An 18,537-nucleotide genomic window follows, 5' to 3' on the forward strand; every position below is an offset into this window, starting at 1 on the left:
CTCCATTTCGGGTCTATCTCGGACTCCATCTTGGACTCTATCTCAGACTCCATCTTGGGTCCATCTCAGACTCCATCTCAGACTCCATCTTGAGTCCATCTCAGACTCCATCTTGAGTCCATCTCAAACTCCATTTTGAACTCAACCACGTATCATGTGTTAGTCCTCTTATGTCCCTTTTCTAGAGACTCTTTTATTGCTCGCTTTGTGCTTGTTCCTCGAACACTTCATTGGGAGTTCCACTCCTGCTCTTGACTTTTCAAGTCGAAGCTTTTAGTCCAAATGTGTTATGCTTGTTTGGCTTTCTCTTTGGCCACTACCACATGGCACTCTTTCAACTCCACTTTGGGGCTTAGGGATTTGTGTCTCACACTAGTTTGGCCAAGAAAGGCCAATGTGACCTAAGAAGGCTATGTTCACATGTTGGGTAATGATATATCCATTAAAGAGTCCAAGGCTAGAGTGAATACAGATTAACAAGTGGGGTAGCTTGGTGAAGTGTTCAAGAGCTCGCTTTAGTTCCCCTGGGAGATCGAATGGTCAATATTCCTAATCCAACCATGGGTGGCACTACCTACTTGTATACCTGATATGCTCAACGGAACCTCGCTCTAGCCCCATGGCTAGAGCACCCAAAGGTGGAAGGTGGGGAGAGTACCCATAAGGTTTGCGTAGAGTCATTATTCTGAAATGTTGTCCCAAAGTCCCGAACTGTGAAAAGGAATCCTCTTGCGTAGTGACCAAGGATACAGTCACATGTGGAGGAAGTCCTAGAGGACTATAGGACTTAATGGTTAGGCTTATGAGCCTTAACCCAATGGCAATGTTGGCGAACACGACTATGGACAAAAAAAGACTTGGTGAGGACTGAAAAAAGAATATTGGGGAAGGCTATTCCCCATGTCTACGGGTCTAAGGATGTTAAAGAGTGGATCTAGAATGATTACTTATGGACAAATGGCTTAATTTTTGAGAGACGAGACTGTGATGTAAGTGGTGTTCGATCACCATGTGACAAAGGTGAATGGGCATGGCTTTAGCATAACGGGCTGATATATTAATAGTACCTTTGGGTGTTGGTCATAAGATTGAACACGTGGAGCACTTGGATTAAGTGTAAAGGTTGAGTGGCATAAATGCCATTCTTGGGGCTAGCAAGTCCCTAAGTCTGGAATAAGACTTATGGAGGTTGTGAGTGAGTGTCGCAAATGTGACTTCAGGTATCGAAAGTTACCTGTCGGCTAGTCCTTTCTGATATTCTTTCCTTACTACCACGACGGCAGGAGGTCGATATTACTAGACTCATTATCAATCTCCACCTGAGCTAGTTGAGAAACTGGTCATCACATGTGCACTTAGACCGGAAGGGCACTAAGGAAGGAAATCCTAAGTTGTCATTTGTCAAGCAGACTTGACACAGTGATGAGAAACTTATGATGTTGACTTGCACTTGCTAGTGTTGGGAACCCCTGCGATATTGAGCTTGGTCCCTCAATATCGCTAGATGATAGCTTACCGTGTCTGCCAAACACCCTCGCTATCATGCCCTTAGCGTTAGTCTCAATTCGGTCCCAAATGTTATTTATGGAAAGTGTCCAGATTTGCTCATTTGGCATATCTACGGAATGTAGAAATCGGCCTGAACACACTAGTGTTCATCCCATGTCCAAATTCGCAATCTAACGCCATTCCATATTTAGTAGATTTCGAGCTTGTCCCAGAGACTAACTCCTGATACTAAGGGAGGCTTGGGGTGAAAGCCCAAAGCGTGTGTTCCTTAAGGGGGGGGGGAGGCTGTGGGGGGTTCCAAATGTATAGTAGGGATAGTGGGTAAGTCGGGCATGGCCGACCAACCTGAGGCATAGTTTAGCTCCCGCTTGGGTGCTTGTCCTTGTTCTGCGTTTGGCTTGGGTCTAAGCCCAAGTTCTATTCCATGCTAGATGGTGGAGTACCCATATTCTCACGTTAAGCCACCGGTATGCCGAAATAGTGCCAAACTTCGTTTAACTCCATTTTGCGTGCTAGTCCTGGCATTGGGATGCTGGTTGCTCCAGGACTGTTCCAAGTCACTCCGGCCTCCTGTCCCTTTGCTCCTTGAGCTGTATGCTCGAGAGTTGCTCCATGGTTCAATTTCGTCACTCCTTGGCTCCATGCTTAGGAGTTTGGCACTGTTCCTTTGTTCAATGGCCCAAGGCCCTAAGCCTCGGGTTCCACACCGTGTTCCTTTGGACACGTGGCATCTATCACGTGGCACAAAGAGGGTTTAGGTTCCACTTCGTGGTGTTATCCTATGGTAAATCACCATAGGATAAAGGGTCAAAACCACGTGTGCTACATTTGGTATCAGAGGATGAGTCTCAGCGAGTACTATCCAATGAGATTGGGCAACTAGTCTTGTTACATACGCAGAGATGAAAATGATGATCCGAGTGGGTACACGTTTGGATACTAAGATTTCACATTCGTTTCCTTGGGTATGGATTTTGGTTACCTTTTTGTACCACATTGTATGAGCTTGTTGTTGGGCTCATAAGAGGGATTGCGTTGTTCCGTTTGCACGAGTTTGCACTTGGGCTTGTGAGTGAGGCACATTAGCAACTCAAGGTTGCACTTTGAGTTGACAGGATTAATGTAAGCCTATCGGTGGTTCCATGAATTGTTCCAGTGGTTCCATGAGTTGTTCCATGTACCATGGGTGAAAGTAAACCTTTCCTGGGTTTGCTATGAGTGGCAAATAGGCTAGTTCATAGCTATTTAGCATGGCACTAGTGGATCCTTCCTAGGCATGATTATGAGTGGATCAATCAAGACTGTAGGGATTGGTCTATTGGTTCAAATAATCATTGCCATGCTCTCTCATAAATTTTTCTTTTATTGGACTGAAGGTAGTGCAAAAGCAAGCTTGAGGTTTAGTCAAAGATGAGACCGAAAAGAGAGTCGTCAGGGATAAAGGATCAAACACGTAAATCATCTTCTCTTCTTGAAGAGATGATTTGCAATGAAGAGTGACTCATTGCTCGTGTTCACAATATGCAATCAAGAGTCCTTACCTTGATGCATGTTGGTTATGATGGTCTTACAAATGATGAGTGGGATGGATAGTAGTGAAGCGCTATACCATTTTGTCTAGGCTTGCTATTGGAAGACTTGGGTTACAATGCTCAATTTTTTTTCGGGGAACCCTGCTATTGCTCCTTGAGTAGCTTGGTGTTAGATTAATTTTGAGTTTGGTTGGAAAGAGAGTGGCATGAGCTTGTACATGTAGTTAGTGGTGTTAAGTGTTGTAAATCTCTATCGATAAGGTGTGGCTTTTATGTAGCATTTTGTCGAATTGAGTTAGCACTTGATATTCATATAAACCTTTGAAGTAATGACATGGGTGTTGCTCGTGGTGTTGCTCAATTGATGATCAATTCGTTGTGATACTTATATCATATCCATGTGATAATGAGCAATGTGTTTACGAAGTTGCTTGGGTAAATGATGATCAACCCCAAAGTGGTTGATGGTGAAGCTAGTCTACTTGCACAAAGTAGCATTGTAGTAGCTTTGACTGAATTCTCGATGATGATCCATTATGCTAAGCTTAAGTTGGTTCCTTGTTCCTTGAGGGTTTGCCCATAAGGTGTTGGAAAGGGTTATAGGATTTACTTGCTATGGCTTGTTGGTTTATCTGTTAACACTTGGAGTAGATTGTTAGATGGAAAAAATGTGTAGTTGAGGCATTGACATTACTAACACTTATGTTAGTAGAAGTGGCATTGTTATTTCGAGTGATGAGAAATTTTCCTTAGACCTTGATTTTTCATGTCATTTTTCTTGTTAGTGTTTTGGCTTCACATTAGATCTTGAAAGTGGTTAAAGAAAAGTGTTAGTGCAATGTGGATATCCGAAGATGTGGTCTTTGTGATCAAGCCTTGGATGTTCACTTTGCATTTTGCAGATGTCAGTGTTGGATGTCGGAAGTATAGGCAAAAAGATGTTTGAAGCTTAAGCATACTATGATGTCAGTGTTGGATGTCGGAAGTATAGGCAAAAAAATGTTTGAAGTTTAAGCATACTATGGGTCATGAGAATTAGTGTTGAAGTGAACCTATGTGAAATTGTAGATGTAAGGTCCTGAGTTTGGACTTCCTGGGAGGTCACCCAGCCCAGTACTATTCAAACCCAAGGACGCTTAACCCTAAGTATCCCAAGACCCTTAACCGATTGGAAAAGAGGGTGCACTCTTGTTCATGGGCCCTTTCCCTTTATATTTGAAACCCTATGGATCGTCTCTCGAATTGTTCCCTTTGATTGCTTACAGTAAGTAGGAAGAAGTTGGTTGAGTTTTGAAAGCTTGCATTCTTGGACTGAAAGTCATTCTTTCTCTAAGATGGAAATTTTCCACAAATTTTCTTAGACTTTTCCAATGGCTGATCTATTGATCATTTTTATCGAAAACCATTTCATTTTCGTAAGCCAATACAAAGTAGTGAAGGGGTTAGAGTTGACTTCGATTAGCTTAGACCTTAGTAAGTTTGTATGATGCGGCCCGAAAGGGATGCTAACTTTTGGGGCTAAAGCAAGAATTTTGTTGGATGGTGAATCTTATGTTTTCCAATGATTGTGATCTTGGTGGTTCCTATACTGTAATATTAGTTTATCGGATGGTAACTTACTTGGAATAATTTTGTGTTCTAATCTAAGCTTTTTTCACTAATAATTAAGTCTTTAAGATATCATTGTTTATGACTTTGATATTGTCCATCTATTGATCTTTGAAGTTTTGGCCAATACAGGCAAACTGGCTTTGGCACTTCGTATGTATGGTGAAATCTTTAGTCATGGGGTAGCTACTATCGACTGGTCACATCACCCGCCTCTCTGTCCATGTTCCTTATTCCGTTAAAAGGGCGTGACTGTGTAAACAACTCTTATTGCCTGTTTACAGTAGTTTACCTAAACTTTACCGACGGGTTTGGTTTCTTTACTCAGGAGGATTGGGGCTTCTAGCTTCTCTCTCTATGTTTTTGTGGGTAGGGGCATATCACACTTTTGTAAGCTGGGTGACTCCCAGAGCAGCAAGGGTGGCTGACTCCGTTGGTCATTTCCTTGTCGGCGACGGCTGGAAGTGTCTGAGTTGGTAGCACATCCGCATTAGACAAAGAGGTTACCCCCTAACTCATTTAATTTGGTGCATTTCTCACATAGTGTGAGTACCGTGAACTTTTTTCTGGAGTTCTTTCCTTGGCGGTATTCTAGATTGGAGTATGCATTGACAAGGATGTCGATCTTTGCAAGGGGGGGAGAGTGTCGCAAATGTGATTTCAGGTATCGAAAGTTACCTGTCGGCTAGTCCTTTCGGATATTCTTTCCTTACTCCCACAATGGCAGGAGGTCGGTATTGTTGGACTCGTTATCAGTCTTCACCTAAGCTAGTTGAGAAACTGGTCATCACATGTGCACTTAGACCGGAAGGGCACTAAGGAAGGAAATCCTAAGTTGTCATTTGTCAAGCAGACTTGACACGGTGATGAGAAACTCATGATGTTGACTTGCACTTGCTAGTGTTGGGAACCCCCGCGATATTGAGCTTGGTCCCTCAATATCGCTAAATGATAGCTTACCGTGTCTGCCAAACACCCTCGCTATCATGCCCTTAGCGTTAATCTCAATTCGGTCTCAAATGCTATTTTGTAAGCGACTAAATTTTCCATTCTACTTTAGTCACTTAACCACACCTCCGACCACTTGAAGGAGTCTCATTCACAACCTCCATCAGTCCAATTTAGGACTTGGGACTTGCTGTCAAGACCCCCAACAAGATCAAGACTGGAAAATGCTAAAGACAAAGAGAAAAAGCTAGTGAAAACAAAGAAAAGGCCTTAGACTGGTGTTGATTCAGATTGTGGAGAAAGGGAACAAGGCTAACCTATATATACTATAGGTTGATGAAGCTCCACCACTCTTGGATCGAGGACGGCCTAAATACAGCTGAGGTCGAGGAGGCGCCACATCATCATCAGGAATGTGGCTCGAGACTCAGGAATCGAGAAGTGTCTCGAGACTCAGGAATCGGGAAGTGTCTCGAGAGTCAGGAATAGGGAAGTGTCTCGAGAGTCAGGAATGTGGTCTACAGGTCAGGAATCCGGCGAGAGTCAGGAATGTGGCAAGAATTGGGGGATTCCTGACAGCACCCCCTCCTCAAGAACGAGTGGAACGAGGATGTGAACGAGAACGAAGAGGAGGATGAGATGAGCGGCGAGGGATGGGAGAGGGAGAAAAGAAATGAGGACTGGGACGAGAAGGATAGCGGCAGTGGAAGTCCTGAACAAGGTCAGGAGAATGAATCAGGTTGTCCGCAGGTTCCCAAGTGCGTTCCTCAGGTCCGTAACCCTTCCAGTCCACTAGATAGTAGAGTTTAGACCGTGAAATCTTTGAATCAAGGATGTCCTGAACCTCGTACTCAGACCCATCCTCGAGCTGCACTGGTGGAGGCGGAGGAATGACCCGATTTGGAATAGGACTGGGAATATAAGGCTCAAAGAGAGAGGAGTAAAAAACGGGGTGAATTTGATATGAGGAGGGAAGTGCAAGGCGATAAGTGACAGGATTAATGATGGCAGTGATAGGGAAAGGACCAAGGCGTTTGAAATCGAGTTTTGGACAGGGCTTGGTGGTGGAGATATTTCGCTTGAGGAGCCAGACTTTATCCCCGATATTGTAAGGGGGACAATCCTGACGATGGACATTGGCAAATGTTTTATGAGATTCCTGAGCACGATGGAGGTGGAAGGAGATGGAGTTGTGGATTTCCTGGAGGTTGGAGATAAATGCCTTAGAGCGGGGATTTGAACGAGAGGATTCATATGGAGAAGGAAGTGAGAGATTGAATCGGGGATTTCGGCCAGAGTTCGCAAAGAAGGGGGAAACTCGAAGAGAGGAGTGAACAGAGTTGTTATAGGAAAACTCAGCAAGGGGAAGGATATCAAACCAGTTATCCTGATGATAGTTGATGAAGCACCTCAAGAATTGTTCCAACGTCTGAATCGTTCGCTCAGACTGCCCATCAGTTTGAGGATGATATGCCGAAGAGAGGTTGGCCTTCACTCCAAGCAGCTGCAAAAACCGTTGCCAAAAATGAGAGATGAACTGAGGCCCCCGATCCGAAACCACATCTGTAGGAATCCCATGAAGTCGGAAAATTTCCCTGAATACCAGTTTTGCCATGTCCTCGCCCGAAAACTCCTTGGTACATGGCAAGAAGTGCGCCATCTTTGTGAAGCGATCCACCACGACTAAAATGCTGTTGAAGCCTCCAGAACTCGGAAGATCACTCAAGAAATCCATGGAGATGGATTCCCAAGGACCTGAAGGGACCGGAAGGGAATGAAGCAAACCTGAAGGAAGGTGGCGAGGTACCTTATTCCGGGCACAAGTGTCACAGGAGGTAACAAAAGCTTTGATGTAGTCGTCCATGTGAGGCCACCAAAAGTCCCGTGCAACTAGCTCATAGGTTTTTGCAATGCCGAAGTGACCAGCAGTCGGGCTATCATGGCACGCCATCAGGACCAACCTTCGAGCATCACCTTCAGGAACGTAAAGCTGCTCCCCACGGTACAATAAGCCATCGAAGAACTCGAACTCGTCAAATCGCCGGCAGTCGGGAGTCACTGGGTGTCCAGCCTGAAGATGGGGGAAAATGTCGCTAGCGAGATCATCGGATTGAAGATCGTTTCTGATTGCATCCATCAAGGAGGAGTCCTGAGGGGCCAGGGAAATTGCCATAACTTGAAGCCGATCAGGACCGAGGATAACTTGATCCTGTTGATCGAAGGCAGGATTACCAGGCCTGAGACTGAGATAGGAGCGCCTTGAAAGAGCATCAGGAAGGCCTTGAAACTTTCCAGGTCTGTACTTGATAACAAAGTCAAACCGACTCAGGAATTGTGCCCACCTTGCTTGACGACGGCTTAAAACTCGGGAAGTGGCAAAGTACTCAAGATTTTTGTGATCCGTCCAGACTGTTGTTTGATGGCTCGCCCCCTCCAAGAAACGGCGCCACTCTCCAAAGGAATCCACGATGGCAAGGAGCTCCTTGTCGTGGATTTCGTAATTGATCTCCGCAGGCTGGAATTTCCGAGAATGGAAAGCGACCGGATGAAGTTCGTGATCCGCTCCGAGTTGAGACAGCATAGCACCAATGGCAAAGTCGGAGGCGTCAGCCTCGATGAAGAAAGGTTGTGAGGAATCAGCATGGATCAAGACAGGAGCAGAACTGAAGGCTGCCTTGAGTGTGTCGAAGGCCTGCTGGGCAGCAGCAGACCAAGAGAAGGGAACATCCTTGCGAGTGAGATGTGTGAGAGGAAGGACAATGTCAGAGTAGTGATCAATGAATTTGCGGTAGAAGTTGGCGAAGCCAAGGAAAACCTGAACGTCCGACATTGATTGTGGAGGCTCCCATTCGAGAATAGTCTTGACTTTAGCAGGATCCCATCGTGATACCCTCAGGAGTGACAATGTACCCAAGGAACTCCACAGACTGCTGATCAAAGGAACATTTCTCAAGCTTCGCGTATAGACCGTGTTCTCGCAGCTTCGCTAGCACCTTGCGAACATGTTCGTCATGCTCCTCCTGAGTTTTTGAGTAGATGAGGATGTCATCGAGGTAGACGATCACCATCTGATCAAGAAACTCCCGAAAAACGTCGTTCGCCATGTGTTGGAAAACTGCTGGAGCATTTGTCAAGCCAAATGGCATGACAGTGTACTCGAAGTGGCCATAGCGGGTTTGGAACGCAATCTTCCATTCATCACCAGACTGGATCCAGATCAGGTTGTATGCTCCACGGAGGTCGATCTTGGTGAAGAAGCGGGCACCACCGAGGCGTTCCAACAGGTCTGAGATCAAGGGCAGCGGATAATGGTTCCGAACAGTCACCTTATTCAAACCTCGATAGTCGATGACTAGCCGCAAGCTCCCATCCTTCTTCTTGACAAAGAAGACAGGCGCTTCAGCCGGGGACTGCGAATGCTGAATGTAGCCCGAGGCAAGGTTCTCATCCACGTACTCTTTGAGGGCCTTAAGCTCGGACGGGGATAACCCGTAGATAGGCCCCCACGGAGGTGACGCTCCTTCCTGTAAATCAATGGGACAATCATAAGGCCGATGAACAGGCAGTACACTAGCTTTTTTCTTGTCAAACACATCCCCAAAATCATGATACTTCTCAAGAAGACTGATAGGAGAAACATGCAAAGCAAAAAGAAAAAGAGGTTCTTCATGAAGGAGTTCTTTCATAGTGATTGTGGAGATAGGAGAAGGGGTATGACTAAATGGAATGACGAGACGAGGATACTGTCCAGTGTAAGATGGAAGGGAGGAAAAAGAAGAGGATGAAAACTTTGTAGAGTCAGGAACAGAACCCCGACTTGAGTTTAGGGAACTTTTCCTGATTCGGACTCGATGAACACCAGGGGAAGCCGTGGGAGATGGTGATGGGGGAGAGATGAGCTGTAAGTCCTTCCAACAAATCTGAGGCTGATGTAGTTGGAACCAAGGAAGACCGAGCACCACAGAGGAGGACTTGCTGTTGATGATGTTGAAGGCGATATCGGTGACGGTGGACCCGATGTGTACTCGAACGGGCAACGTTTCCCTAAGTCCAGAAGATGGAGACACAAAATGCCCGCCGATGCCTTCAACCCTCAGATCCCGTATGGTAGGAGAAAGAGGAACGTGATGTCGGGCAGCAAAGTCCGTGTCCATGAAGCAGGAAGTTGCACCCGAGTCCAGTAGCGCCAAAGCCTTGAGTCCTGATTGTCCGGTGAAAGAAAGGAGACATGGGACACGGAAGTTGCGGGAATTGGTGGTGGCTTTGATGAAAGGTGGTGAGGAGCTTGATAAGGAAGAAAAGTGATTTTTATTTGGGGAGTCCAAACAGACAGCTCCTACTCTGTTTGGACAGGGTCGTTTCCCGACTGCAACAGAAGTGGACTTTGAGGCAGAGTGAACTCGAGCAATCGGGGAGGCTTCCTGGGACACACAGCTGCTTTGTGAGTAGGATCAGCACAGTAGAGGCAAAGATTATGAGATATTCAACATTGCCTCTCAGTAGGACTCAACTTCCCTCTAATGAGTCGGGGAGTACCAGAAACATCCATCGGGACCGGAGCAGTAGGTTCAGGACTATGCCCCGAAGACTCAAGCTGGGATTCCTGAGTCTGGGACGGAAAAACAGCGGCGCGGCGACTTTCCTGACGACGTTCAAAGAGACGATTGTCACATCGAACAGCTTTGTTGATGGCGTCCGACAGGTCCTTGGGATCCTCCATGGTGAGCAACAAATCCTTGACACCGTTGTTGAGGCCAAAACGAAATTGGTCAATCAGAGCCCGCTCATCCCACTGAGTGTCCAAGGCAAGGAGTTGGAACTCTGCAGCGTAGATCAAGGCAGGACGAGACCCCTGAGAGAGACGTCTCATCTTTGTGGTAGCAGCCCGAACCCGATCCGTCTCGCCAAAACATGCTTCGAGCTTCTCTTTGAACAATTGAAGATCCATTAGCTCCGGAACCACGACCCCTTTCATGCTCTTCTCCAGAAGAGGAGAAAACCATGACAAAGCTGCACCCTCGAGCAACGTCCCAATCGCGCCGATTTGAGACTCAGGAGTGGGGTACCGCCGATGTTGAAGTGCAAAGATCAGCTCCATTTGGTTCAAAAATCCACGAAGCTCCGAACGCTTGCCTGAAAATTTCGCCGGGAAACTCACCTTCGGTTCAGGAACTTTGCTGGATCCTTGAGCCGAAAGTGAAGCAAGCTCCTGCTGCATGCGAAGAAGGGTCGCCTTCAGCTCGGTATTCTCAGACTGGATTTTTGCAAGGACTTCGGCAAAGAAATCAGGATGGCTTGGAGACTCCATTGGCAAGAAGAAAGAAAAGAAAAGGGGGAAAAAGACAAAGGCAATCAAATAATCAAAACGAGCTAAAAGAAAAGCAAAAAACACAATCTGAATCAAACTGTCAAGACCCCCAACAAGATCAAGACTGGAAAATGCTAAAGACAAAGAGAAAAAGCTAGTGAAAACAAAGAAAAGGCCTTAGACTGGTGTTGATTCAGATTGTGGAGAAAGGGAACAAGGCTAACCTATATATACTATAGGTTGATGAAGCTCCACCACTCTTGGATCGAGGACGGCCTAAATACAGCTGAGGTCGAGGAGGCGCCACATCATCATCAGGAATGTGGCTCGAGACTCAGGAATCGAGAGGTGTCTCGAGACTCAGGAATCGGGAAGTGTCTCGAGAGTCAGGAATAGGGAAGTGTCTCGAGAGTCAGGAATGTGGTCTGCAGGTCAGGAATCCGGCGAGAGTCAGGAATGTGGCAAGAATTGGGGGATTCCTGACATTTGCTAGCCCCAAGAATGGCATCCATGCCACTCAACACTTGCACCTGGTCCAAGTGCTCCTCGTGTCCGGTCCCAAGACCGACACCCAAAGGTACCACTGACATCTCGGCCCGTTACGCTAAGGCCATGCCCATTCACCTCTGCTGCACTAGTGGTCCAATACCACTTGCATCACAATCCCGTCTCTCCAAGACTGGGCCATCTGTCCACGAGTGGTCATCCTAGATCCACTCCTTAGCATCCTTAGGATGCCCACAGACCTGGGGAATTGCCTTCCCCAAAGTCCTTTGCCAGTTCCTACCAAGTCCATTTCTGCCCCTGGCCGTGTTTGCCAACACTGCCACTGGATCGAGGCCCACAGGCCCGACCTCTAAGTCCCATGGTCCTCTGGGACTTCCTCACCACACGACTGTGTCCTTGGTCACTACCCCAGAGGTCTGCTCCTCTTCCTTTCCACAGTCTAGGCCTTTGGGACAACATTTCGGAACACCGTGGCCTTACGCGAGCCACCTGGGTACTCTACCCGCCTTTCGCCTTTAGGTGCTTTAGCCATGGGCTTAGAGCGAGGTTCCATTGAGCCACGCCTGGTATCCAAGTAGGTAGTGCCACCCACACTTGGACTGGGAGCATCGGCCAGTCGATCTCCCGGGGGAACTAGAGCCGGCTCTTGAACACTTCACCAAGCTACCCCGCTTGTCGGTCCGTATTCACTCTAGTCTTGGACTTCCCAGTGGTCAGTTCATCACCCAACACTGGGTCTGGCCTTCCTGGGCCAAACTGGCCTTTCCTGGCCAAACTGGCTCCACTGCAGTCCTCCCCCTTACTATACTTTTGGAGCTCACCAAACCCCCCAGGGTCTGGGAGACGAACGCTTTGGGCTTTCACCCTCTCAGACTCGAACTCGGACTCGGACTCGGACTCGGACTCGGACTCGGTCTCAACCTTGGCCTCGGCCTCGGTCTCGGTCCCGGTCCCGGTCTCGGTCTCGGTCCCGGTCTCGGTCTCGGTCTCGATCCCGGTCTCGGCCTCCATCTCGGACTCCGTCTCGGTCCATCTCGGACTCCATCTCGGGTCCATCTCGGACTCCGTCTCGGTCCACCTCGGACTCCATCTCGGACTCCATCTCAGGTCCATCTCGGACTCCATCTCGGACTCCATCTCGGGTCCATCTCGGACTCCATCTCGGACTCCATCTCGGGTCCATCTCGGACTCCGTCTCAGTCCACCTCGGACTCCACTTCGGGTCCATCTCGGACTCCATATCGGACTCCATCTCGGACTCAACTTCGGGTCCATCTCGGACTCCATATCGGACTCCATCTCGGGCTCCACTTCGGACTCCATATCGGACTCCAACTAGGGTCCGCCTCGCTTATTGCTCGCTTCATGCTTGTTCCTCGAGCACTTTGTTGGGAGTTCCCCTCCCGCTCTCAACCTTCCAAGTCGGAGCTTTTAGTCCAAACGTGTTACGCTCGTTTGGCTTTCGCTTCGGCCACTACCACATGGCACCCTTCCGGCTCCACTTTGGGGCCTAGGGATTTTGTGTCTCACATATTTATGGAAAGTGTCTAGATTTGCTTATTTGGCATATCTACGAAATGTAGAGATCGGCCTGAACACACTAGTGTTCATCCCGTGTCCAAATTCGCAATCTAACGCCATTCCATATTTAGTAGATTTTGAGCTTGTCCCAGAGACTAACTCCTGATACTAAGGGAGGCTTGGGGTGAAAGCCCAAAGCGTGTGTTCCTTAAGGGGGGGGGAGGCTGTGGGGGGTTCCAAATGTATAGTAGGGATAGTGGGTAAGTCGGGCATGGCCGACCAACCTGAGGCATAGTTTAGCTCCCGCTTGGGTGCTTGTCCTTGTTTTGCATTTGGCTTGGGTCTAAGCCCAAGTTCTATTCCATGCTAGCTAGTGGAGTACCCATATCCTCACGTTAAGCCACCGGTATGCCGAAATAGCGCTAAACTCCGTTTAGCTCTATTTTGCATGCCAGTCCTGGCATTGGGATGCTGGTTGCTCCAGGACTGTTCCAAGTCGCTCCGGGCTCCTGTCCCTTCGCTCCTTGAGCTGTATACTTGAGAGTTGCTCCATGGTTCGGTTTCATCACTCCTTGGCTCCATGCATGGGAGTTTGGCACCGTTCCTTCGTTCAGTGGCCTAAGGCCCTAAACCTCGGGTTCCACACCGTGTTCCTTTGGACACGTGGCATCTGTCACGTGGCACAAAGAGGGTTTAGGTTCCTATGGTAAATCACAATAGGATAAAAGGTCAAAACCACGTGCGCTACAGTGAGACTCCTCTAAGTGGTCAAAGATATGGTTAAGTGATTAAAATAGAATGGAAAATTTAGTTGCTTATAGTGATATAGCTAGCAAAAACAAATGGCTTGAAAAATAAACCTCTATCTAAAGCTTGTTGGAATGATTTAGTCATTTTTATCCTTCAATAGACCTTTATACATACTTATATAAAATGCCAAGTTATAAGAAATGGACTAAATCTTGAGGATTTAGTGGAATGCTTATCTATTAACATTGAAATTATTAGAAGGAAGTGATAAACAAGCAAGCCAAATTAGCCAATAGTTTTGCACTGTCCCAAGTATGAGTATATTATTAGAGAACGAGGAGGATGAATAATTTTGAGCAACTAAGATCTTAGGTGCTTCCAAGTTAAAGAACAAAAAATTTATAAAATTGAGTGGGTTATATGACGACCTAGAGTAGGATCTGTAGTCAAGTGTCTTAATTGGATTGGAGGAAAAATATGTGGTAAACAAATTACCTTAGGAATTTTATGCGACATGATCTTCTATAATATTATGATTAATTTATATGGTTTTATCCAATAACTATTCTTAAGAAATTCTAAAAGTAAAAAACAACAAATATGTGAAAATTACAAATACTTAGTCAAAGGAAGCAAAGGCAATATACTCAAAAGCATTACAATTGAAGATGGAAGTTAATATTGTCAGCATTAAGTAATAATATCATTATCACAAATATATAGTTCTCAATTATGGAACTGATACTCTAAACAGAAAGGTTTGCAACATTATAATCAATCAATTCTTAAGTTGTACTTGCGTATACTTCTTTCAATAGTAGACTTCTAATAAATCTTTCATCCTTTGTAAACATATATATTTTGTATATTGTATGTTTCTTGGGATGGATTAAAACTCTACAATATCTAAACATGAGATGTTCATGATATTGAGAAATAATTAGATATTGCTATTGTATTTGAATTTCATATATTATAAATAAGTTTTTATTTATAAATTACATCTAAAACAACATATCTTATAATAGGAATTTTATAGTAAAAAAAAATTAAATATAAATATACATTATAAATTAGAGGATGCTAACTTAAATAATTAGTATAATACTAATTATTAAATATTAAAAATAATATTTTCTTCTGTAAACTAGTTAATAAAGCAAAATGTCTATTAAATAGCAACTATTGCCACTAACTGGAAGTTTATACAGATCTAAATATTTAAAATGATTATTTTAGTTTAAAATACTAAAACCTTAAAAAAATATTCTTTATTGTGCTAAAATATTTTTAAGATATTCTTGTCAACTCCAGCGGATTGTCCGTTTGGACCATGACGAGCAGTTGATTCGCCGAATATTTTCTATATAGCTCCCACACACACAACGACGCGATAAAAGTCTTCTGGGGGTGTTCCAGACAGTGGAGCGCTGTTATAAGGTATAGCTTGAGCACTTAGAAATCTCTAGCTCCCATGGCCACCATGAATGGATCGCCCAAGATCGATCCAGACGCCCTCGTCGATGCCTGGCTCACGAGATTGGATTCCTCTCTCGCCTCCGGCGACCCATCGGCCGCTGCCAATCTCTTCGAGGAATCCACTTCTTTCTGGCGAGATCTCATCGCGTTCACCTGGAACATCGTCACGGTCGAGGGCCGGTCACAGATCCACTCCATGCTCGAATCTACGCTCGAATCGGTCGCGCCCAAGGGTTGGACCCGCCACGGTACCGCCAACTACAGCGCGGACTCGGGCGTCATCGAGGCCTGGATCAAGTTCGAGACGCGCGTCGCGGTATGTACGGGGCATTTGCGCCTAGTGGCCACTACTTCCCTCTGCCGTACGCTACTCACCGCCATGGAGGGGCTCAGGGATTTCCCAGAGAAGAAGGGCCGTACGCGGCCCAACGGTGTGACGCACGGCGTCATACGGCACCGCGCGTCATGGCTGGACGGGCGCAAGGAAGATGAGCGGACGCTGGGCAGTACCGTGCAGCCCTATTGCGTCATTGTCGGGGGCGGGCAGGCGGGTATCGGGCTTGCCGCGCGGCTCCGGCAGCTCGGCGTGCCGTGCATTGTTGTAGAGAAGAACCCGCGGCCGGGCGATTCCTGGAGGAACCGCTACAAATCGCTGTGCCTCCACGATCCGGTGTGGTATGATCATCTCCCCTATTTGCCATTCCCGGAGAATTGGCCGATCTTCGCGCCCAAGGACAAGATGGGAGATTGGCTGGAGGCGTACACCAAGATCATGGAGATCAACTACTGGACCTCCAGCGAGTGCCTGGGAGCTCGATTGGATCCACAGTCCGGAGAGTGGGAGGTGAAGATCCTGCGAGATGGGAGCAAGGAGGTAACCTTGCGACCCAAGCAGCTCATCCTGGCGACCGGGATGTCAGGATTTCCCAATGTGCCACGGGTTCCCGGGCAGGAGGAATTCGTGGGCGATCTCCATCACTCGAGCAAGCATCCGGGAGGCGAAGCTTACAAGGGGAAGAGAGCGGTGATCCTGGGATCCAACAATTCGGCCCACGACATCGCCGCCGATCTCTGGGAGAATGGCGCCGCGGAGGTGACGATGATCCAGCGATCCTCCAGTCACGTTGTTCGATCGGAGTCGCTTTTCCGCTTCCTGACGCAGGAGATCTACTCGGAATCGGCGGTAGAGTCGGGGATCACGACTGACAAGGCCGACATGATCTTCGCGAGCTTGCCATACAAGATCATGGGCGATGCCCAGCGATGCAATTCCGATGCGATCCGAGCCCACGACAAGGATTTCTACGCCGCGCTCACCAAGACTGGATTCATGCTCGACTTTGGCGACGACGACTCGGGGCTCTTCATGAAGTACCTCCGCCGTGGATCCGGCTACTACATCGACGTGGGCGCATCCCAGCTGTTGATCGACGGCGAGATCAAGCTACGCAGTGGCGTCACCATCGCGTCGCTCAAGCCGAGCTCGGTGGTGCTGAGCGACGGTACGGAGATCGCGGCCGATGTGGTGATTCTGGCCACGGGGTACGGATCCATGAACCAATGGGCCGCGAAGCTAATCTCCCAGGAGGTGGCGGATCGCGTGGGCAAGTGTTGGGGGCTGGGATCGAACACGCGCAAGGATCCCGGGCCGTGGGAGGGGGAGCTCCGGAATATGTGGAAGCCCACCGCGCAGGAAGGGCTGTGGTTCCATGGTGGGAATCTCCACCAGGCTCGTCACTACTCGCTCTATCTGGCGCTACAGCTCAAGGCGAGGATGGAGGGAATCGCGACGCCGGTGTATGGCGTGCCCAAGGTCCACCACCTTAGCTAGACAGTGTCAAGTCAAGCAATGGTCAATGGTCAATTGCTAGTCAAACAGTCGATAACATTTAAAATTTGGAAAAATAAAAAAGAGATAACCGTTGGGAATTAGGTTTAGGGCTCTTGCTGCGATGGATCATCCTTATCCTCCTGACAAAGAGATTTCGAAGGCTCTCAATCCATAGTACATGATTTTTCGTGTCTCCTTCTTGTAGGCTTTGCAAAGGGGATATTTTACGAGCCGAGTAGCTTGTACGATTACGATTTTCATCACGAGAGGGCAGCTTTTCTAAAAAAGAAAACTTTCTTGTGGAAGTTGTCAGGCTCTGGGCAATCTCTACATCCTTGTACCATCAAGAAGAAGATAAAAATAAGGAACACGGTACTGTGAATCTGATCGAGTTCTTTGTTTCCTTGCTTGGTCCTTTCAACTCAGTCGCCGACAATAGTCTGAGGTTCTTATCTCCACCGCGACTCAAGCATGGAGCAAAACTTTGCTCGAGAATGAGTTAACTTACGAATTTTTCTCGGCAATGCAGGCTAGTCAGCGCGCTGGAAGACAATGAGATTGGAGCTACAGCGACGCTGGAAGTTCTAGATTGTTTCTCACACTCTGAAGTTTGACCGTCACGGTTTCGTCGAAGCAGCCGAGCCTCGAACGAAGAAACTCCGCGCAAGAAGAAAAAAGAGGATTGTATCTTCTCAGTGCATTCGTTTTGGATGGATGGCAGATCTGATTCCTCGTTTTCTCCTTTTCTCTCACTGTTTGTGCAGTGCATCAGTTTCACTTTGAGTTTGGAGCAACTTCTTTATAACAGTGAGTGCTCCCCCGGCGTTCGTCAACACGGCTCGCGATTGTTTAATCCAAACAAAAGTGATTTTCTAATCGAGGGGAGGGAGGTTGCCACTTCGCTTGCGCCACCACCACGTCGAAGTAGTGGAAGCGGCAAAATCTCCCAAAGGCATATCTTTTCGCTGGTAGCGGACAAACATCTATCGCATCGCATAGACAAAGTCAAATAAATCCTCGCAGGATCACAAATTCTGGTGGACAAGCTTTTAAAACACGTTTGTGGATAACAGGAAGAGTGAGCAGCGCAAAAAGTTGGCCAGATTGATTGTTGGATGGAACGGACGGAGAATTGGAAGACAAGAAAAGCAAGAAAAAAGAAACAAAAAAAGAAAAAGAAAAGCAGAGAGATGGATTCAAGGCAGCACAACGTTAAAAAAGAAAAATCGCTGAGATTCCGGCATCTGGGCATCTGGCAAGTTGCATAGCACCCGCCAAAAGCCAAGATGCTCTCCCATTCAACAACCGCAACTAGACAAAGCTCTCTTTTTATTTCCTCGTTTCTTCTTTTTTTTCTTCTTCTTGGTCTATCTCAAGCCAAGCCAAGCCAAGCCAAGCGCTCGATCGAGGCTCCTCCACAACACCACGACCGATTCGTTCCAATGGATCGATCCATCCATTCGTCCACGCCAAAAACGAAGCGCGGGCTCGCCAGCTTTCAATGCCCCAAAGATGCTGCTGTTGACAAGTCGCGGCCACAAAAG

The 18,537-nt window shown here is 47.2% G+C and overlaps 1 protein-coding gene across 1 annotated transcript; it reads left to right on the forward strand.

The window, feature by feature from the left end:
* The first annotated feature begins 15,157 nt into the window (after positions 1 to 15,157).
* Positions 15,158 to 16,993, forward strand: LOC9661708 (probable indole-3-pyruvate monooxygenase YUCCA5). The gene has a single exon (XM_002982525.1). The coding sequence runs from the start codon at positions 15,158 to 15,160 to the stop codon at positions 16,991 to 16,993; it is 1,836 nt and encodes a 611-aa protein (XP_002982571.1).
* The last annotated feature ends 1,544 nt before the right edge of the window (positions 16,994 to 18,537 follow it).

The sequence above is a fragment of the Selaginella moellendorffii genome, unplaced genomic scaffold (assembly GCF_000143415.4).
Source record: "Selaginella moellendorffii unplaced genomic scaffold, v1.0 SELMOscaffold_54, whole genome shotgun sequence".
NCBI lineage: Eukaryota > Viridiplantae > Streptophyta > Lycopodiopsida > Selaginellales > Selaginellaceae > Selaginella > Selaginella moellendorffii.

What these genes read in the sequence shown, in the direction of transcription:
- LOC9661708 (XM_002982525.1), top strand. Translation starts at nt 15,158, where the DNA reads ATGGCCACCATGAATGGATCGCCCAAGATCGATCCAGACGCCCTCGTC.